This window comes from Vidua chalybeata, chromosome 6, assembly GCF_026979565.1.
Source record: "Vidua chalybeata isolate OUT-0048 chromosome 6, bVidCha1 merged haplotype, whole genome shotgun sequence".
NCBI classification, from domain to species: Eukaryota; Metazoa; Chordata; class Aves; order Passeriformes; family Viduidae; genus Vidua; species Vidua chalybeata.
In genome coordinates this window covers 52633713-52656666 of record NC_071535.1, presented here as the reverse complement: position 1 = coordinate 52656666, position 22954 = coordinate 52633713, and the positions used below count along the sequence as shown (strand labels likewise).

At 37.7% G+C, this 22954-nt stretch overlaps 1 protein-coding gene across 1 annotated transcript in view; it reads left to right on the top strand.

The window, feature by feature from the left end:
* LOC128789698 (uncharacterized) overlaps positions 1-22954 on the top strand; it is a 38049-nt gene that overhangs the window by 9454 nt on the left and 5641 nt on the right. Inside the window, exons 3-6 of the mRNA XM_053945867.1 lie at positions 5540-5584; positions 7861-7925; positions 14344-14391; positions 20981-21094. Of these exons, the coding sequence (XP_053801842.1) occupies positions 5540-5584; positions 7861-7925; positions 14344-14391; positions 20981-21094 (272 nt within the window). The remainder of the gene's footprint in view (positions 1-5539; positions 5585-7860; positions 7926-14343; positions 14392-20980; positions 21095-22954) is intronic.

The following is a 22954-nucleotide window of genomic DNA, read 5'->3' as shown; positions in this document are numbered from 1 at the left end:
ATGTGTATAAATGCAGAAAGGGGAAGGAAGGTTCTTGTGTTGTATTGCTAGGGAGAGTTCTTGCAGTTATAACAATAGTTATGGAAGGATTTACTGTTATTTGCTGTGTGCTAAAGCTGAATAACATGTCATAAATTATTTATAGATGAAAATTTGTGTGTAGATACACATTGTGTAGCATTGTGTATTTTGTTGTAACAACTATAACATTTTGTGTTAGATTAAACACTGTGTGGGGGAGGAGGTGAGTCTATTGGGATTTGTTTACTTGAATTTTACTATATAGATATATGTTTTTTATTGAAACCTAGAGCTGTTAAAACTGTGGTGTTCATGCCTTTGTTCACCAGTGGCTCTCAGTGAGGACCAGTAGATATGGTGAAGTTCCAAACACATTTTTTTAGGAAGTGAGTATATCTTTGCATGAAGGGCAATCTTCTAACTGGAAATCCCAAGGCATTCTCAACTTCTTTACTAGGCTCAAAAGGGTAAATATGAAATTTGAGGCCTTTGGCAAGATAGCAGAACCCCAGCAAACCATGTGGGTAGGACTCATGATGCAGATGGTTGTCCTTTCATTTGCTGTACTAGCCCTAAATTAGAAAGGGCCCTGTGGTTTGTTATTCAAAGGAGTTGTCTTAACTGTTGGGTAGGAAATCAGAAAGTCTATGTTTGCACAATTTATAGTGTGCTAGAAATACACCATGCCAACAAGTAATGGCATGCAGATGTGGATTTCAGGCCACTTGGTTCTTCAAACCACTTTGCCTACTTCAATTCTGTTAATTGACTGGTGCTTACATAAAAAAAGTTTAGGCAATGGAAGCCAGGGCCCATTGCCCTGATCATTTTCTTGATTGATAGGAGCAGTTTCTCTTTGGGATCAGTATAGGAATTCCAAAGATGTTCCATCATTTTTAAAGTAATTTGGACAAAAATGCCAATTCTTATAAGTCTTACAAGTCTTGCATTTGTTTATAAAACATCTTCCTCTACTGGTATATTTTTATGTTGTGTAATGTGAGAAAATTAAATACTTGGTGAATACAGTAGCAAAATTTATAATGATGCATTTCATTGGAAGCATAACCAGAAAAGTACTGAGTGAGGTAGAGCATAATGAACCAGAAGGAGCAAAAATTTGCCATTTAAATTGGCGGTTTGAAATTAAATGTCTGGATAACATGAAACTGAGGAATACCACCAGAGGACAGTAAACTTGAGGTGATTTAAAAAAAAAGATATTGCTGTATTTGCATCATTAGTTTCCTAGTTTATGTATCCCTTTTCATTTACAACATCTATAGAAGATCTCTCATACAAGGGTAGGAATGTAATGTGTGTGCACAGAATGAATAGTTCATTGGGCCCTCCACTCGTTTTGGATGCTTGTGTATTGCAAACGTGGGAAGAAATTGGAGACTCTGTTGCCTAAGGGTTTACATCAGAGATTGCAGTGGAAGTTGGAGAAATGCATTAATGAATGATGCTGTGAGGTGTTCATTGTGTCTCTGGACACACTAGGAAAGCAAGTTTGTGCCTAACACTTCTTGAAGTGCTGGTGGTTCCATTGGGCTGTGATGAAAAACATTCCCGCAGTTCCTCTTTCTTCATTGTACCTTGAAGGAGAGGCAAGAGCCCCTGGCACTTTCACGTATGTGCAAGGCCATTGCTGGAGCTGTTTGCTTGCCTCTGCAGTCAGATAGTGCTGATGAAATCCGGCCCCGAATATATAAATACTCTTAAAGGCAAACAAGCACAGCCCTAGTGCTTCACGATTTGCCAGAGCTCCTGCAGTCTGGTGTTCCTACCATCCTGTTCTGCTGAGATTTATTTGGCATTCTAGTCCCTCATACTTGCATGCATGTAAATGCTGTGCAGTTTAAAAATACCTGACTTGGTCCATCTATTCCTAGTCTGGGCTTTCTTTTTTAACTGCATTTGAACCTGTTAATCAGTTTATGTGTGTCATTCTGCAGAACAATGATACCTGGGAGGTCTGAATGCTCACAGCAGGCTTTGAGTCTTGCCTGTGCTGGTAGATAAAATATAGTGATGGTTATTACCTGAACTGCATTCAAATGCCATTCAAGTTCTCTGTTACAACACTATGTTTGTGGGTTTTTTTGCTAAAAACAGATTTGCACAACTTCTCTTTTTATTGAATGTATTCCCTTTTTTGCTATCCCAGTGGCTTTTAATCAAAAGGGGAGGTGGTTTTGTGGTTCTTTAAAAGGGAGGCAGCTGAAGGTAAACATCCCATTTTGATTTAAAATACCCAGTTACTATACTAGAGATTGGGACTAGAACTATGTGTTTTTTCCAAATGCTAAATGCGATTTTCTTACTGTTAGGACCAGATTTCCAAGTATTGATGCCTATGTAAAATTCTTTTACTTCTGATGTGTTGATAAATACCTTTTCTCTGGAAGTACTTGTTTAATAATAAAACACATGAAGAAAATTAATATGTCAGTGAAGCAGCCTATACTTGAATACCATCTTCTTCTTTTTAAGGGACTAATAAGATTCTTTAAAAATATTTGCAATAGATTTTCTTGGATTCACTGAGAATGTTCTCATTGTTAAATAGTTTTGAATTTTTAGAAGCATCTCTGTGAGTGCATGCATCACCACTTCAGACATCATCTTAGGATTGAACCTTTGGCTCAGCAGCACAGTTACTACTCTTCAGACAATACCAGCTGGAGTAGTAACCTTATCTTGCTTTCTTACAAGTCAGCTCAGTGGGTTTCCAGTTCCCAGTGGCAACTCCATCCAGCTCTGGAGGATGTGATCAGTATGTGCATAAGTTTAGTTGATAAGTCATTGTCAAGCTGCTTTCCTTATATATGGAAGCACTTGCAATTCATTATGATGCTCACTTGGAGGAGGTGACTCATTTCTCTTTCCTGTTGGCCAGGCCCGGTCATCGAATAATGTCAGGGGGTTTATTAAGATGGTAACTTCAAGACATCTAGGAAAAACATTTTCTTTCATAGCATGTTAAAGATGAATGTTGGGAATTTTCTTCATAGTACAAAGTAGCTACTTCATAACAACTGCAGTGTAAGTTTCAGGATTTGTTAGGATTTTTCTTGGTTTATTTGTTTGTTTTCATTTTACCTGGACCATCAAAACTTTGCTCTAGGGATAGGCATGTGTATAAACTAATATGCCAGTGTGTCAGACATATGTCGAGCAGTGCCCATGGTCTGAAAGCTCCTTGCTTGGTTTTGTTGGCTGAAAAGGCTGCTGTTATTGTGTCTAAGAAAATTGTGGAAATGATTGAAAGCAGAATTTTGGAAACAATACTGAAGTAGCAGAATCAATAGTAATACTGTCTTACTGCTGCAAAACAATGCAGCTTATCAACACCCGCATGAGATTCCTGTCTGTGGCTTTTCCTTTGCTCTATCACAGGTCTTAAATGTGCAAATGCAGATGATTTTCTAGTTTTGGTAGCAAAACAAATTTTGATCCCTAAAAATGTCTCTTCATCTGCCACCTGATTTTGGAAGCACCATTTACATATGTAAATGTTTTTAGTGGTATAAACAATCTGTCAAGAGCTGTACTTGGTGCAGATGAATCAGGGTTATAGAAGTTGGAAGAAAGGAGGGCTTAAAAGCCTTCTCTTGCTCTGTTTTCTGATGCAGAGTTGCTCTGAACTGTGCCAGACAGCAGCATCTGCACACCAGCTGCACCATGCCCAGCTGTACCTCAAGTGCAGCATCATCAGCCAAGTTTTTTTCTTTGCCATCTCCCAGCAGACTTGGACTTACTGAGGGTGCTGAAGTAAAAGGATTGTCATCTTCCAGGGAAATTGCAGGTTAGGTACAGTTAAAGGGGCTGGAGCATCCATGGCTGTGACTGTGCTAGTTATTATAAAAGCCAAGGATTTTTGCATTGGCTTTCGGAAGTGAGTGGCACGGTCCAGCCACACCTGTATGGCTAAAATCCCTTCTCTCCCTAGCAAGGCATATTTCCCCATAATACTGTTTTGGTGACCAGACTCCAGTATCCTCCAGAGTGTGCTTCTTCTCCATCTAGGAGAGTGCTGGAAGCTGAAAACAAAACGTTCTTCAAAGCTGAAACCATTCTTCAAAGTGCACCAACAGTTGAGTAAGAAGTCCTGTGGTTAGGTCTGTCCTGGGCTTTTACTTGCCTAGTCGAGGCACTACTGTTGTGGCCAGGACATGACCTGTGACAGGTTGCATTTCTCCCGGAGAAAGTGCAGTTCCTGCAGCTATTATCAGCAAACAGAGTCTGTGGGAGGCCTTGACTTACAATGCCATTGTTACTTTTTTGCAATAGCGCTGAACACGTGTACTTTTACCTTTTCCTAACTCATCAGTTTTGCCGTGAAGAAAAACAAAGTGATTTCGGCACCATGAACAAATTTGAAGTATTGTAGAATTTCTGATTGTTTAATTGCACAAGAAGCCATTTTTTTATGCTTGTTACAGAAATCATAAGATTACAGTAATGAAAGGACCTGTTTTGTGAGTAAACTACTTATATTTTAAGAGATTCAATCAATCTTGATTATATTCTTCAGTCTTTAGTGCCAAATGTTCATTTGTGTTATGGGCTACTGTTGTTCTCATCATTCGGGTCTGTAATTGAAGTAGAAATGGTCTGTAATTCTTATGGGTGGCATACCAAAAGTTTCAAAGTCAGTTGCCCTGCAGTTGGGTGTAGTTTGGGACAGCATATGTTGCCTCATACCGCAGAATTATAGGCCATAGGAAGGTTGCTTATTTACGGTAACGTGCACACTGCCAAGGCACATGTGTTTAAGGAGTTACACATAATAGCTGTGTGAAGATTTGTAAGGCTGTTGAAGACACCAGTTACATTGGGAAAGAGGCATTTCTTTCGGGCAGGATATATGCACTCCCATGAAGGCCATTGATTTGAACAAATACTAAAATGCTACATTTCTAAAATAATTTAGTGAGGTTTAATAGTCATGGAGTTGTACTGGAGTTAGTTTTGAACAAAAAATATTTCAAAGAGTTTCTGCTATTTATACAAATTTTATAATAAAGGGCCACTTCATTTAGTAAGTGTCCTTGTTTGTTGTTTTTGGCGTGCAGATATTTCTAGATCTGTTTATATACATAAAAGCATGTAGTGTTGAAGAACAAGGGCGTACCCTTAAATACGGACTTTTATCAGAATATTATTGTTTTACTCCCGTTTTTAGATATGAAGCAGTAATTTAATGAAGAATTTCAAAAGCATTTTCTTGACTAGTAGAAGCTGTTATGGTCCTCTCTGCCGTTGATAAGGAAAAGTGGCATCCTTGTTTGTGTTGCTGAATAAGGTGCCTGGACAAAAAGGTGAATGTTGGTGTTCCAAGAGGAGCCTGCGCCATGCTTTCTGTCTAGGTCACAGTGTCTGGTGTCCAGGGCTTATTCTTTTGCTTTATATAGTGGCTGTATTGTAAAGGATAGAGAAGAATTATGAAATGGGTTCATGTTAAAGTGAATTTTACTTCTGGTTCTTACTGAAGTGTTTTTTCCTTTCAAAGATGACATTGCGATTCTCACCAAGTTCAAGCCATCACATTCAGAAGGTATTGTACTAACCCATGTTTTACCTTCCTCCCTTTTTCTGTTTCCTCTATGCTTTTTTTTTTTTTTTCTGCTTGGAGCCCCTTGCAAATCAGACTTCAGTTTATGTGAGTCACTGGTATCACTTATGAGCCAGGCCTTTTGCAAGGTGATTTGCAAGTCAGTTGTTGGCTATCTGTTGGCAGCTCTCCTGGTTAAGATGTAATTGTGCATTTAGATTCACGGTGCTTGGTGCAGTTTTGGGATGAGGCCTTTTTTCACCTTCCTACGTGATTTGGGTGTGCATTGCTTGTGCTGCTCATGTTCAGGAATCTGATTACATGTTTTACAAGGAGTGGACATACTGAGTATGTTGCACTTTTCAGTTAATATATGTTTTGCGTTCTCTTTTTACTTTCTCGTGTGCTTGCTGCCCTAGGGTTATTCATGTTTATTCCACTGGAACAGATTTTTCAAGAGGATTTCCTTCCATAAGTTACATAAGTAATCAGCTGTGGTACTGGGAAAGCGCTTAAAATGTGGAACTCTCAATTACATTTCTTCTGAGGTTAGACTTTCACAATTACAGAGAGTATAAAATCCAGAACCACCACCCCCTCACCCCCCAAGGCTGTTATAGGCCATTGAATCTGTTCAAGTTCGCTCAGCAGAGTAGAAAATAGAGTTTTCCTGTTTCTGGCCTGGAATAGGAGAGTTGTGTGACAAAATATCTGGGTTTCTGCTCCTGGGCCCTGGGCTGGTACCTTTGGCCATGTCTGCAGTAGCCACCTGCCTCCCAGGGCTTTAGACAGCACAGGTAGCAGAGCGTAGTAGGGATGCTCCCATTCTTTACCTGGTGTTCAGATTGTATCTACTAATACAGCTTTTCCAGGTATAGTTTGCTTTAGCAGAATAGCATGCAACAGTGTTAACTGTCTTGGCATTCAGAAACGTATTTGTTGTATTTTGCATACCATTGCTTGGTTTCTCATCATATCATATGTATAGTTAAAAATTGCAGAGACCATTTTCTGTAAGTGAACTTTGAAGGGGAAAAAAAATTGTAGGAAACAAAATGCTCTCAAGCTGTACTTAAGTAGCTTATGATTGTATTTTTGAAGAACCACTTTATATCCTGCCTGGATGCAATTTTGACATCAAATATTTGCAGGTTACAAAAAGAAAAGTAGGCTTGTTTTATTGGCAGAAATAATGTAACTGTAGTTGTTTTGACAGTGTTCCAGTGTAAGTCTGTCCAGTCTAAGCTATACTCAGCAATGCTTCCTTAATGGAGAAAGAAGTAAGATGAATCCTCTTTTCTGAAAGAGAGAGACACCATTTTTCGGTGTTTCTAGACACGGTCTAGATTTTGATCAGCTATTTTCAAAACTGCTTATCCTTTTCCAGTGGAGTGATTTAGTTGCCTGATTGAAGAGACTGGTCTGCCTAATCAGCAGAGATGGTTGTTTACAAAAACCTTCTTGGAGCAGGAGCCTAGCTTATGGGCTCAGAGTTGTTCTCCATAGGAAACTGGTGACAGTGTAAATTCAGAGGCACAAACCCAGCCAGTGTCTTGATCCAATTTAAGATTATGAAGGTACTGAATAGGGTTTTCCCTTTAGCATTAACATTTTAGTAATAGTGTCTTCGGTGAAACAATTGTATTTGTGGGAAAGTCATGTTGGAATTCACTACTGTTGTTAAAATGAAGGCAGGTTTTTTTGTTTAGTTTATTTTATCAGTTGTTGTTTTGGAGCTGGGTTTTTTTTAGGGTTTGTTTGTTTGTTTTTTGAACAAGAAGATAAGTAATAAAGTTCATTTTACTATTCTTGATCCTGTTGTCATACCTTCCTTACGTGGGTATTTGTAATCTTGAGGTTATGCATCATTGATTCCTTAGCAGAAAAACACACCCTAATTTGATCTCTAGCAAACACTTCCACAGGTAATTGGACTTCCATAACTAAGGCAGCAAAACTCTGAGTTGAAAGCCTCTTAGACCTAGCAGATACTTGAGGCAAGAAAGGTAAGTGATGAGAACAGATTTTTTTTTTCTGTCACAGTTAAAAATACGTTTCTGTGAATGCAAGGTTACACCAAGGTAGTACAGACTGAGTATATTGGGTCTTGCAGCATTTTTTCTCAAGCATTCTTGAAGATTTTATGTATTATGAGTATTATTTTCCATCCTTTACTTGTTCATAGTTCCATGCCTTCAAGGTCCACATCATTTTCAGATACAATAATATTTTTAAAAAAGGGATGTATTTATTTGAATCTCTTTTTCAATGTTCCTTAGGGGAAGAATGCAATGGACCTGAAACTATTTCAACTGCAGGATCAGAAATCCCAAGCAGCTCTGAGGTAAGGTACAGTACAAATGGTGTTAGTTAACGTCCTACTTGGTGGGAGGGAAGAATAGTTGTTGTGAAAAAGACAATTAGTTTTCAAAACTAATTAGATTGTCTTATACCTCCTTTTTATCCATGTAAACATTTTCTTCCTGTATTGTTTTGAAAGAGCAAAGCCATGAACATGACATGACACTCACTGAGTCTCAGAAGAGACTTACCAGTGTTAGTGCTACAACACAGTATTGGTAGAAAACAGGATGAGCTTAATGGTGTTTCCTGTATCAGTCTTGAAATGCGAATCATATGGTCTTTAAATGTTTTGACAGTTGGAAAAACATACTGTTTCTGCACAAACCAGGTACTTTGTTTTGTGCTGCATATCACATTGCTGTCTTGCTGGGGAAGTCAAGGCACGCTAGAGTTACATGGCTCTGGGAACCTTGTGACAGTGCAGCAAGATTCATGAGAAAGCAAAGGAAGATTTGAGTTACTAGAGTACCTCGTTATGTGCAACATGAAAAGCATCATCAGCTATAAATTTTTTCACGATGCCTCATTGGTTAATATGTACAGTACACAGTGTCTTGAAGAGGTATCAGTGTGGCCAGTATTCAGTTGAGAAATTGGTTCAAAATGAATATTGAAAATATGTCATCTTTACATTGGTATTTTACATTCATTCCTATTGTCTGATTTCTTTATTGTTGTTACATGCTTAGAGGAATGTAGGAAGTTTTAGACAGGAAAAGAAACAGCTGTTCTGTTGTCTCATACTGGCCATGAGCACTGATCAAAAATTATGTCAGTTGAATTGAGTGTTGAAAAACTGCAGCTGTTCTGCTGAGCTTCTTAAAAGTAAAACATGTCCTCAGCATCTTCTGAGGACCAAATCTGGAGATGATCACACAAAGACAGAACTCAGAAGGGCTTCCTAGATTACACAGATCTTTGTCTTCTTAGAACATTCAGCCATATCATCCCAATGTTTTAATAAATTTACCAGTTCCATTTTAAAACTTGTTCATATGTTCACCCTATTCCTTTCTGTTGTAGGAGTTGTAATCATCTTTTTCTCCAGGAAAATTTTCAGTGAACAGCCATATCAAATGCTTCACTGAACAATGGCCATCATAGCATGATAAGCTGATTCTGAGCTACTTACTAGAGTCTCTGAGTGGATGGAGATGACTTATTTCACCAAAGCTTGGAAAAAGTCAGTTCCTGACTTTTTGACATATGAAAAGGCAGGAAGCATGGGAGAAAGAGTGCAACATGTGTCCTATATGTAGGGAAATGGGATTTGAACCTTGTTTGAAGGATGAAAGATTCATGATGGGGTGGGAAAGGAGGAGGCTTTGATCTTCACATTCATGTCTGGGAAAAATTTATCTGGTTATCCTCTCAAAAATCTCTCCTTGGTGACTTCATGCAGCCTTTTCTCTTATTCTCTACTTACATGTTTCCTTACATAATTATTTTTCTTTATACTTCATTATTAAAGATCACAAAGTATTGTGATTGTCATATTAGCAATATCAGTAAGTAGTTGGTAACTTGGGGGTTTTGTTGTTATCCTTGTTCCCTCTGAGATAGCTTGTTTGGCCTTAGTTTGTTTCCGCAAATCAGGTGGTTATCTGATGTTTGCTTACATTTAAATTAGTACTTTTCTGTGCTTTGCCCTGTCCTACCCAATGAACCCTAACACATTGTCATTTATCTGATTTTTGCTTTCCATGCGTTAGCCTGACATAAAGTTACAGTTACTCTTGATCTTCTTGCCCAGATTCACACTCTTACCAGCCATGAGAGGCTTAGTTCTTGATGATTGATGTCCTAGAATTCAGGTTAAGTCTATATTTAAAAGTTCTTCTATGATTTGCAATAGTAAGATAGCCCCTGATATTTATGTTTTTTTTTTTTCATATAATGCTAATCTTTTGTCTTCGTGTGTTGTTACAGCTTCAGTTGTCTTCTGTTTAAACTGGAAGAATTTCTTTTCATTCAGTTCTTTGCTAGGCTGCCTTTAACCTCCTTGATGCATTCTGTAGGAATTCAGCAGGATCTTCTATCCCAGCATGGTTTCTCCTCCTTTCACCAAGGCCCTTCTGAGCTCAGGTCAATATGCTTTGTTCTTGGCTTGACAGGTAGCACATTTCTCTATTAAATGATTTTACCTCTATGATAGGCTGGTAATTTTCTTGTCACTTAACAATGTTTCTGCAGTTAAAAAACATGAACGTTTGGAATTCTTAAACCAATTTAAGTCAAGTAATTTTAAAACAGAAATGGAATTAATTAAAAAAAGCATTGGGAAAGAGTTAAATGAACTTCCATTCTGGTCACTACATTATGCTCAGGCTGTCTTTTCTTTTAGAAGAGAAGAAATATAACATCCAGCAACAGTATGCTTCTGTTCAGCAGCACAGAAAAAAAGCTAAGGCCTCATTGTTGATTTAGCAACAGAGGAGGGGGAAAAAAAAATCTAGATTTAATGTGGAGAGCAGAAACATTACCCACCCATAATTCAGTCGTCGGTTGTTTCTTTCTTTCTTTCTTTCTTGTGTAATCTGCAAAGGAATATGTGATTTGGATATAAGGAATGATGCAAGTAAAACAAAGAGTGAAGAACAGTTTGTAGTGAAGCCTGCCAGCATATATACAAAAGTTGGATGAAGTCCAGGACTCAAAAAGCATTGGAGCACCAATAAGTGGTGCATGTGGTCTCTCATGATTTTGCATTCTTGCCTATTTCACCTTGGATTTTTTCCATTTTTTTAAACTGCTTCTTCTTGAGTCTAATTTTTCTTATTCTTAAATCTCCCACAGGACCAAAAGAAATAAGATCACTTGGACTTCATCAGCTTTTCATATTGCAAGACTTACAGCATAAATAATTTCTGGATGCTTTGTCATGCAGGGAGGCAAGGAGATGTTTTCCACAAACAGCAGACTGGAGAAGGGGGAGAAAAAGGGATATAATGGGGGTATTTTCAAATAATTGCTGCAATGGGGGCCGCTTCAAATTATGTCCTTGTTAAATCAGTAATACATAGACAGCCACTTTTGTTAGGGATGGGCAACTGTCTTCAGTGAATCCCTGCATACAATCTACCTGAATCAGTCTTTATGGAGTTCTTATTCCAAGAAATACATAAGTGCCTCTGAAATCCTTTCAAGCAAATTGGAAGATGAATGAAATAAAACCTGAGAAACTTTTTTCCCCTCTGTGCTTTCTATTTGTGCAGAAAGCACACTAGAAAAATATACGATGGTGTGTCTGCTCAGGGATTGTAATTAGTTGTTCAGATTAATAAGTAAATGAAGATGAAATACACTGACAAAATAGAGTTCCTGTGCCTAAGAGGAAAGAAGATCACTCAGTTATTTCAAGATTGGAGGAAAGGTTAAAAATTTGAATTTACTATTTTCTAATAGTAAAAGTTCAGGCCATTCAGATGGGATAAATGTAAAATTAGTACAGCTTTTGTGCAAAATTGAATCACCAGATTGTAGTTTATCAACATCTGTAGAGGTCCATCTATACAGAGGGCTACTTGTTATTCCAGTTAAGAAGCACAAAGTAATTTGAGATGTTTGCTTGGTATGCATGTAGACTCTGCCTCATAAAAGACAGGAGATTGCACTACTGTCTTGAGTAAGACTGCAGGAACGGTGCCCTATTCTACCTGTAAGGAGATAGGAATTGATTTTGCACAGTTATACATTAAATTTTTACCTTTCTATTAACTTCACACCAAGAAAATACTCACTAAAAGTTCCTGTTAATCAGGATTTTCCATAATGTAACTAGATCATGAGAAAATCTGTGAACAAGCTGTCTTTATTTAAGCCAGGTTAGCAGAAGTAAATCAGTAAATTTATTAAAGCAGTGCATTTTTACCACAATTACAGCTTGACTCATAGGTTGTCTTTTTTTCAGAGCAGCTGGTGCTGCAGGTGTTCCTGAAGTTTTTTTTCCTGAAGAAACACCATGACATTGTGCATTACTTGTTCATTTTTCAATTCAGACTGGTGGATCTTCAAGTAGAGAAACATAAAATACCATTGTTAATATTGCAAAGATGGACCAAATTGGTTTCAAAATCTAGAAAGAAGTAAAAAAATACTTCTTCCAAGTCTAACAGAAACACATGAGGGTTATTTTGGGGAGAGCCAGAGTGCATTAAAGACTTAAGAGAGTGGATTCCAGAGTGAGAGGGACCAGCCCAACACTGCTGCCACCACTGCCAACCTTCTCAGTTTTCATCTCAACAAAGTTGGATTATTTGGGTTGATTCTTGTTTTGCATTTCATGTGTTACCAATGCTGGAGCTCCTTTGTGCTGTACACAGACTTTGGCATATCATGAAAAAGCAGTGTGTTTCTATCAGAGTGCTTGAAATGTGCAGGAGAAGGTATGAGCACCAGTTTAAAAATAGTTAATCCTAATTACTTGAGCTAATTAATTTCTGACTGTTATACTGAGCAGTGTAAGATCCCATGACTAACAGGAAAGCATTTAAGAGAATGCATAGGAAAGTACAAAGGCCTTTGCCAGCTGTGTGTCTTCACCTTACAGCTTTGTGTTTCACTAGATGGAGTAAAATTATGTCTGTGAGTGAAGCAGTGTGGGCAGTAAGGACCTGTGGGTGGCTAAAGCCTGTATTTCCATCTATCCATGGAGGAGGTGGTGAGCAGTGGGTGGGAGGAGTAGGGGATGGAGAGGCTGGATAAAAGCAGATGGAAGGGTACCAGGGTGGATGGAGGGGAATGTGTGCAGTGGAGAGGTCAGAAGCTGTAGGGCAGCATTGAAAAGCAAGGCTGTGCTTTCATTGGTGTTAAGTTTGTACAGTGCTTTCCATGGCAAGTATTTATGGTGTATAATTGGAGAAAATCTTCCCACTGAAGTGTCTCAGCCCTTAGTTCTCTACTAGAGTGCAAATTTTTCCAGTAGCATCAGTGACAGGAGGATTAGACCTGTAAACCCAGTTCAGACTATCTTACGGTAAGAGCACAGTGCAGCTATTTATAGTTGCACTATTTCTCGGGGGATTCCTTGCCAAAAACCAGATCAATCTTTCTGTTTATTTTACTGCATTCTGAAGAGGACATTTTTGACTTAATTAGATAAGCAAATACCCAGACATGGCATCATTCAAAAAGAATGTAAAGATGTGTGTATGTATTACTTGATGTGTAACCAGGACAGGAATGGACCTTAGTGATTCCTTGCAAGAAAAATTATAATAAAAGTGAAAAATATTATTTAAAAAATTATAGACAGTAATTTATGAAAATTGAATTTGGGGTAATAAACTTTCTGAAATTTTACAACTCTAAACCAGTAAATGGTTAAACCATAATAATAAAATGCTGTTAGTATTCTGCTTCTATTGAAAGTTAATTTAATTCCACAGAGAGCTATTGCGTTTTCATAATGGACTTGCAGTGTTTGGTTGCACTATTTAAATGTGTCTGAGGTTTATATTCAAAGCACACAAAAGCAAGACAGAAGTGTGGTAAGATACTGACTAACAGAATTAGATACAGAGAAACTGCTGAGGTATTCTAAGCCATTATTCATTCCAATAGCAGCAGCTGATCTCAAAACCCATCACTGCTGCAAGGCCACAGTGGTGGGCCAGGACCCCAGAGAGCTGGTGGCCATGTGTGTAGGATGGCTGTGCTCTGCAGAGGAGCTGCTCTTGGTGTTCCTGTCTGTCACACCTGTGTGGAGTCTGGCCTGAGGATGTTGCAGCAGCCTCCACACTAACATACAGGAAAACAGTGAGCCCCCAGCTCTTGTGCAATTAAAATTAGGGTAGGGCCTCACTGGGTGCGGATCAGAACTGGAAGCTGGGAAGCCCTTACTGGTCTCATTAGGTATAACTGCAATTACTGGTACCAATTTACCTTGTGTACACTGTGAGATTAAGGATTTGTCTCACTGCATTTGTTTCCTTTCAGTGTACACGGTATAATTGCAGTTTGTTTTTTTTGAATGCCCAGTCGTCTATGCTGTGTACATTTTCTCTCTTTGGGATCAAAATAAATAAGAGTACTATTAACAGTTGTTCTTCAGTTTATAAATGGTAATCTGCACCAACTTGTTTAGCCTGTATTTTTTCTAATGGAAATTATGAGAAACACTGCTTAACTCTTATCAAAAATTGCAATTATTACTGCTTAAAAATCAGTATGGACCATGTAAAAGTTGGTACTGTAGGCTAGAGACCAACCTGCCCTGCAGAACAGAGGTTGGTTTAAGCTCTATCTCGACTGAAAGCACATGTATCACTTAGAAGAGCTTTTCAGCAACTTACACCGGGAAGCACACTGTTTCTTCTGAATTAGCCTTGACTTTTAAATCTGAATTAGCCTTTGCATCATTGCTAACGACATTGTTTTTCCCGTGATGCCACTGGCAGGGCCTAAACAGCACTGAGACTACTTTACTCATCCCTGAACATCAAGTGGTAAGCAGTAAGAAGTATTCATGCTTCCTTGCATGAATTTGTGTGGTGTCTTCTCTTACAGTATGCCAAAACGTCCCTCACCAGAAAATTTTCCAGTTTCAAGGATGCCATCCTTCTAAAACCAGTTTTTTCTAGTTGATAAAAATGAACATGGTTTTGCTTTTATTCCTAGAGATGACTTAAGAGATAAATTCAAATAAATCAAAAGGATAACAGACAAAATTGAAAAGTTGAGATTGGTGGAGAAAACTGGAAAGTTTGCTTTTTTTATCATTGTTTTGGTTTGATGGGATATAGGGTGTATTCTGACTCTGGTGTTATTAACAAACGTGGGATTCCTTTTTATCATGATGGCCTGAGGGTTCTGTGAGTCAGCATGATACTTTAAAATGTTTTAAAGAGCAAGAAACAAAGACTGACATCATTTGAAATATATTGCCTCTCTTTTTTATTGTAGTAAATAATAAGGAAAGGCTCAGGATAGCCACTTACTGAAATTCACAGACAAGATAACTATATAAATTCTCAAATATATCAGAAAACTTAAAATAATCTTTATTGTTTTATGGAGAAAAAGTAAAAAAGTTGTTTAAAATAACTGAAGAAGTACATGCTGAGGTGTATTAAAACTGTCTGCTTGCTCACTTTGGGCTCTGGTGTCTTCCATTAACACGTACGCTCTCCTAGCTTACTTTTTATTTTTCTTGGTTCTGTTCTTGTTTAATGTATTCTTTTATCCTGAGAGGCTTTTTATGTGCATTTATATTTCAGTGCAAATACCTTGGTGTCTTAAACTGCTTTGAAATGCATGTTTTCAAGCTTTCAGATTTTAATGTGGTTCAGAATTGAAACATGAGTGAAGGTGAAAAAAGCATCATGTAGCAAGTTTTAGCTACAAGAAATACATGGGATTTTGTGTTTCTTTGAATGGGAAAGGCTATAGTTTGGTACTCAACCTTATAGCCTGCATGAAGTATAACTGGAAATTGGGATGGGTGGTGTTAAGAGTGTTAATACATGTCTTCAAAGTGAGTAAGCTCTTCAGTTGCATAGATTCCTTCAAGGAAGAATAATGATGAGAACTTCATGGGAAGGGTCTCTGGTAAAGTGGGAACAGAAATATGCCATTTTGATTTTCAGGAGAGTTACCTGTATATTTGTGTATGTTCTGTAAATGTATTTCCAGGAACATTTTACTTTTGGAAATATATTTCTATTACTTAGATATATATTTATAAAGTTATGTTTAAGTTCATATATTTGTATAAATATATATATTCATATTTAGCATAGCAGCACTTAAAGCCATGTGTTTTTCCTGTAGCATGTTTTAATTCAGTGAAAAGGAGGAGTATAGAAATATTCCGTGCAAACTGGGGATCTAAGTGAAGGTGATAACTTTGTTTTTAAGTCATTGAATGTTTCCTACCCTTTCAGTTATGGAGACATTTCTTGTATTTTGATTCAGCTTTCAAGCCTTATATTTTTGTCCATTTTTGTATTCTGAAAGTTTTTCTACCATAGATTGCTAATTCATAAATTACCTAGTTGTGTTTTAATGTAGTTCTTTGGGGTTTTTACACTGTCTGTTTTACATCTAACTTGCTGTGTGATTATCAAAGGTATGCAGTTAATAAAATAAATATTTTGTTTGCAGACTGTGTCTTTTAAGCCAGCAAAATGTTATAAATCAGTTTAATGTTGTAGTTTCAGGTAGTTTTTTTGCCTGGTAAGGTACAACTATGATAATGTAATTCCTTGATATGCTGATGGGGGATGATAAAAACCATTCCATGGTATTAATATAACATCTAGTCTTTCTTGTTAGTCACAGCCAGAGGTGCTTCCCTGTGCTGCAATTAATGGAACTAATGGGTTCCTCCATCTCTACTTGGTATTGGTTACTGCTTTGTTACTGAAAATGCTGCTCTAAGCCACCTTCCCACAAAAAAGATACAAGATACAAAAGCAGAAGGGGAAGGGTGCTCTGGTCAACCTGCAGTCCCCACTCTGTGGGGTTGGACACTTGGGAAACCTTAAGGTCCCAGGCACTGGATTTGGGAAGGGTGTTTCTGAACATAAGGAACTTGCAGTTTTCTGGCTGAATAATAATCCGAAAAGTATTGTTCTAGGACAAGTTTCCCTGTCTTTGAGGTGTGTGCCTAGAGCGGGCTGGGATATTTAGTAGCAGAGTGTATTTGGAGGAAGCTCCTGCCAAGGTGAGGGCTGTGCTAAGTGACCTGAAAGGATACATTTCCTGTTGGATGGGATAACCAGAAATAGAAATCCCTCAAAGTCCTATAAAAACACACAGGATGAAATAATTCAGGTATAATCTGCAAAGCATATTTGTGTTTTGGGTTCTGTAATATCACTAACCCATCATGGGTCGCTGCGCACACTGCCCAAGGCCCACTGTCAGTGTGCCAGGGGGGCAAGTGAGGCCACAGAGGCATTTAGAAGGGTGCCTGTGGCTCAGCTTCAGCCCGCAGTCGTTCCTCTGAAGCACTCTCTGTGCCAGTGTTGGTGGTTACTGCCACTTCCAGCAGCTGCTTTACCTCTCCAGCTCCCTGTGCCCAACTGTTTGCCTTGGCCCTGGAGAAGTGTCTCAGAGGCACCTGTGGAGTGGGGCGGCCAAGGACTCCTCAGCAAGCATTCAGCAGCGCTGAATGGCAAGTCTGGGTGGATCTGGATGTCACGTGGGGTTGCCAGCCAGCATTTACACACCGTGCCCAAGCCAGTCTGGGCAGAACGGACCATGGGCTCTTACATTCTTACTTCATCTTGAGCTGTGCTTTGTTTCCTTGCTGACATCTTGGTCTCTCCTGTCACCTGTCCTGTTGAGTCAGGGTTTCCTACTGCAGGGCTTTGGATTGTGTCTGAGGTGAGTATTGCAAGCCTAGGTACTTGGAGGGTTGTTTGGTTGGACATGGTCCAATACTCCAGCCTCTGCTGGGTGTCTAGAGAGAAAGCATCAAATATAGAATAACTATAACTCTTGATATAACACCATATGAATCCTGTTAGTTTGCACTTAAGCCACATGAAAAAAAAAATTATCTCTTCATGATAGACCATTACAGCATTCAATTAGCACATGTGTCTGCAAGCTGAGTGGTCACAGTTCTTAGAGAGATAACTAGACTAATGAGTCTGGAAAGCTATTACAGGATAACAGGAGGGCATTGTTTGTGTTTTGAACAGGTGGGTTTTGGAACTTGCTTTGTAGTTGATGGATTTATTCGACATTTTGAAAGCCGTGGTAATTGCTGAATGTTTGCAGTAATGTGATTGCATAGGATCCTACAGTGAACTTGGATTGGAAGGGACCTCTGGATGGCTGACCTCCTACTCAAGGCAGTGCTGGCTTCAAACGTAGATCAGGTTGCACAGTCAGTGCAGATCAGTCCTGGCCTAGCATAATCAGGCTGTGTTATCTCTGAGGATGGAGATTAGCAGTACACTCTGTTGTACCCATTCCCACTCAACCACAGCCTCTCATCCAGTAGGAATTTCTCCTGTTATGACTTGTGGTTGTTGCTTCTGGAGTTTTCACCATATGCCTCAGGGCCCCATCTCTTCTGTAGTTCCGCACTGGGTGTAACTTAATGAGTAAAAAGCTTCAGCTTGCTATCTGTACTGTTTTGGGAAGGTTTAATTTGGTTACTTGTGTTGCAGGAAGAAGACATTTCAGGATGTTTTCTGTGATGAGGTGTACCTTCATTTAATGACTGCAGGTTGTTGAGGATCACTAACTGCATTTATGCCGTTCTGGAAAGAGCTGTTAAGAAATAAGATGTACAGATGTTTAATGATTCACTGATAGTCAATGCAAATTACAAACTTTTTATATACATTAAATTTGTAGGCACACATGTATGCACAAACCTTCGTGAATGTGCAAGACTGATCTTGTTCTCCTTGTGAAATCCAAATGCAGCAAAATGGAAAGGAATAATTTATGGGTTAATAAGCAGGCCTGTCACTATCCACAATGAATAATCCTATGTCTCAAAGGATAATCCCCAGAAAGAGAAAGAAGTGATAAGTATTCCCCTTCTAAAAGGAGATCTGACAATGACTACTGCATCTTTTTAAATTGGTAGTCAGACCTTTAATTGCTGAGGATTCTGATACATCTTAGAAAACGACCAAATTTTGATGGCAGTAAAGATAAAATACTTCTTCAGTTGTATTGAATAATCTAATTATAACTATGCAACCCAAACAATTTGGGGTGCTCTTTTGGCAGGAGCTTTTTTTTTTTTTTGAAGTAAATATTGCTTATTGTTTTATTTCTTCTTTGTGTATATGAATTTAGTGCACTAGAACAATTTCTGTGCTTGTGAAATCACTGTCTTTTTTAAATCAGTGGTTGGGACAATTGCTAACATTGTAAGTTGTTAGAATGCACTTTGGGGTTTACTTATTGTAATGCTGAATAATTACAGTACTGTTGATTCTATACAGATGTTAGCGTGGTTCTATGCACTGTTTTAACTTGATTAACTTAGTATCTGAACTTGCAGTTTGCATGTAGTTGCAATTATATTTGCAAAGAAAGACCTAAACCTCTAAGTAAAAATAGAATAGAAAAATGCTTTTTCTTTTTGGCTTTTGGATTTCATGATTTTTGTGAACCATTTAATCATGAAAGATGATGTTCTGCATTTGGAAGCAAAAGCATTTCTGAGGTAGCTGTCCTGATTTCAGCCATACAAAGTAGTCGAATTGATCTGCTGTAGCTATTTCTCAAGAAATATATAAAAACCTTAACAGAATTGCTGAAGAGGAAAGGCAAAGAACAGATGGCAGCATTTTCAGGAAATAATTTCTTTTAGCTTTTTTTGTGCTGCATTGATTTGTAACAGAGTTTTGTACCTCCCCAAGGGCTAGGATCAGAACACAGGAGTTCTCGATAATGCATGGCTGCCTCAAGTGTCTAATTTCAGCAGTTACTAGTGTGTCTGATGAAGATGCATAAAGTTGTGCACCAATAGGATGTTCAATTATTTTTATTTAATTTCAGCCTATTTAAAGATAAACACATGAATTATGTGGCTATTATTGCTTGTAATTTTGTCAGCTCTGGAATTACATGCTTGCCATTTGTTGTTTTATGTCCCAGTTGGTCCAACCAAACACGAGCATTACAGAAACATGCGTGCACTATGCATGAGCCAGTGTTTTGGTACCTTTGCTCTACACTCAAAACCACTTTCTTACTACTCTTTTTAAAATCTGCTGAAGTATCCAAATGATAGCAAGTAGTACTATAGAAATCATTATCTTAAAACATTTTTACGGTCCAAACGGGTTTCCAGCCCAGCTTTGCCTTTAATAAAAAAGACATGATAGTCATATTATTTGTGGATGCTTGTGTTTTTCTGATGTTTGGAGGCTTTTCCTAGCTTTAAAGGACATGGATTTCTTGCTCACTGTAGTTGGGGTGTACGTGCTTGAAGCAGTTCGTTCTTGGAGAGAAACAGTGGGCCTGCTAACTACTTGTTGGTTATTCCAGCAGAGTGGAAGGAAGTATAATCTGTTCCTGAAGCGACGTCTCAGGGTAAAGCAGTGATCAGTGCTATTGCAAGTGGTTTGGATGCTGCAGTAATAACATGCTTCACTGTGTGGCGCCTTCTGTTAACTGGTAGCAAGGTTCACAGTTACAAATAAATATCCTGTGCTTTCTCAGGGAACACATGCTTCCTTGCATGGTATGAGAGAGAAAAAATAGAGACATAATGCTCTGTTTTGTTCCTACTCTAATAAAATAAAACCCCAATTCAGCCCTATACAAATACACTTTTGCTGATAGGTTGAAAAAGTAACAACCTTCCTCAGCACAGAGATACATTTAAACTAGAATATTCACTTCCTTGGAAAGCACTTTGCTGTATGTCTTGTATGTGATTTGATAGAGCTGAATATTGGTATGATAACAAACCATATTACCTAATGAGTTAACTTCCCTAGGAGAGTGAGGTTACAGGCTTTTATTTGCCTAACATTAATTACTGTGGCCTGCTAGTGAAAAAGGTGGATGTTGTTACTAGGACATTCTAGCATGTTGGTAAATTAAAATATGACCTTTAATAGATCAATTGGAATACTAATTACCCTGTTACATTGATATCTTTTATTAGGTGTATTTTTCCCCATGAAAGTAAATACTCAATGTTGAAACATCACCTCTGTATTTTTGTGAGCTGTATTTATGTATGGTCATTGCTGGGACATATGTCTCTGTGGTGATTGATGTAGTGAATGTTATTATGTAGAGGAAAATGCATGGAGTTTACATTTTGCTACCTGCTTCAAGTATTCACAAGTATTGCTACACTAACATATATATATATATTTATTTTTCCTGTACCAGTTATTTACATGTAATGCTTGTGGACATATGCAGTTAATTTTGAAATTACTTAAACTAGATGTAGCCCTTGGTAAAACATGCCCAAATATATCTTCAGCTGTAAAGAAACTGAAGAACTGTGTTAATATGGGGGAACTTCTTTGCCTTTTGTGATATTTTAGAGAAGCAGCAGTGCTTTTTCTTTTATTCATATGCCTGTATTTTCTACAGATTGATAAAAGACATCAAAGCAAAGATTCTATTTTCTTCAGGGATGGTGTCAGGAGAATTGATTTTGTTCTCTCCTATGTGGATGATCTTAATAAGGAATGGGAAAAAAAGTTGGTAAGTGTGTCTTTTTGAAGCCCTCTTAATTTTTATTTATAATAAGATGAATATCAGTTACTAACCCTTTCAGATCACTAGACTCATCTGGAATAGAATTTGCCAAAAAAATCTATAGCAATTCCATATATGAACATTTCTGTGTAATTTACTGTTGTTTGTCAGGATCCATTTTATTAGATTCTTGTGTCTATGTTTATTGAATTGATCACTCTTCATTACTTATGCTGAGCAATATATTATACAGTGGAGCAAAGCAATCCAAATTATTTTGCTTCTTCATTTAACAGTCTAGCTAAGACTTTGGAGAAATATTTGTAAATACTCGCACCTGTAAATACTTTCAAATGAAGGAGGATTATTCTTCTAAATAAGCAGATGTCATCCAAACAAGATTTAACAATGACTAATTTTTCATACCCTTTGACTGTAGTTAGAGGAGAAATAGATTCTTAGCTCCAAGACTCAATGCAGTTTTCCTTTCATACTTTTGAGACTCTTTTCTTAAAATATACTCTGAGTAACACGAACACAGCATGTTTTCCTGGAGCTTTTCCCTGTGTTTGACCCACTGTCTACATATGCATGTTCATTCTTCTAGAAGAATATTTAAAGTGGCTTTGAGAAGACCCCTCCTATGTAACAGAGCACAAAAACAAACTTTCTCTAAAATTCCAGTTAGTGATTATCCTTGAACTTGCCAGCAAGACCCAGTTGCCTGAATGGTAATAATAGGCCAGATGGAATCAGTTAATGACACCTGTTTGTTACATGCTCACACTGACACATGAGGTCTCACTTGGCTAACATAAATTCAAGCTATATAAAAAATCCAGTACAATGAGAAGCAATCAAGACAACAAATTTTATATAAAGCACAATATTTTAAAAAATAAGGATTTAAATTTGTTTTTTTCTCTGTATTCGCTACCTTCTTTCAGAGTCAGAAGAGGTTACATTTACAAACTAGTCTCTCCACTATATAATTCCAAAGTATATTCATGATCAAAAAAAAATGTAAAAAGGAGAGAGACACTAAAAAATTACATTCTCAAGTAATCTTATTATTCTGAAAAATAAGGATATCTGAAAAAAAACTAATTACACCAATGCTTATGACAAAATCATGATCAAAACTATTGGTCTTTGAAGCAAAGAACAGTTACAATCTTTATCTTGTAATATTGAAGTATTTCATAATTAAAAATTCAAATTTTCTTTGGAAAAATACTGTGAGATTAGGCTGTTAAAAAAATTGCATATTGCTTTCATTCTTTTATGAAGAAAATACTGTTTTCATTAAGAACTTCTGCTGCCTGTCCTTGCATCCAAATACAATCCAGCATAGAACACAGCCCCTCTATACTACTCCTATTACGTTAAAAAAATCCAAAAATGTGTCATGTCTCTGTTTGATGCTTTTCCCAGATTAAGCATCTCAGTCAGCTTTGCTCAGCTAGCCACATTGCAAAGATTTTCTTGGGAGACCAGGTTATTTGATAACTGTGATACCATAGGTTTATATACAAGCATACTTTTTCAAACTCACCCTGACTTTTTGTCAGGCTGTAGTCCTTGCTAGATGCCTTCTTCTCCCCTGAAGCAAAATGCATTTCAAAAAGGAAGAGAAGGCCACTCAATGTAGGGAGAAGAAAGATACCCATACAAAATTTGTCAAAGCAACTCTTAAACTTTCCCATTAGTCATACTTGAATTATTTAAAATGAGGGAAGAAATGCATACTATTTAGGTTATGTTTCGGGTGGGAAGGAAAATGAGTCAGATGATCAGTCTAGGCACTCACTCATGTTGTGTGCAGCAGTTTCTTTCTCATTGATTTATGGCTCATTAGGAGGTTGT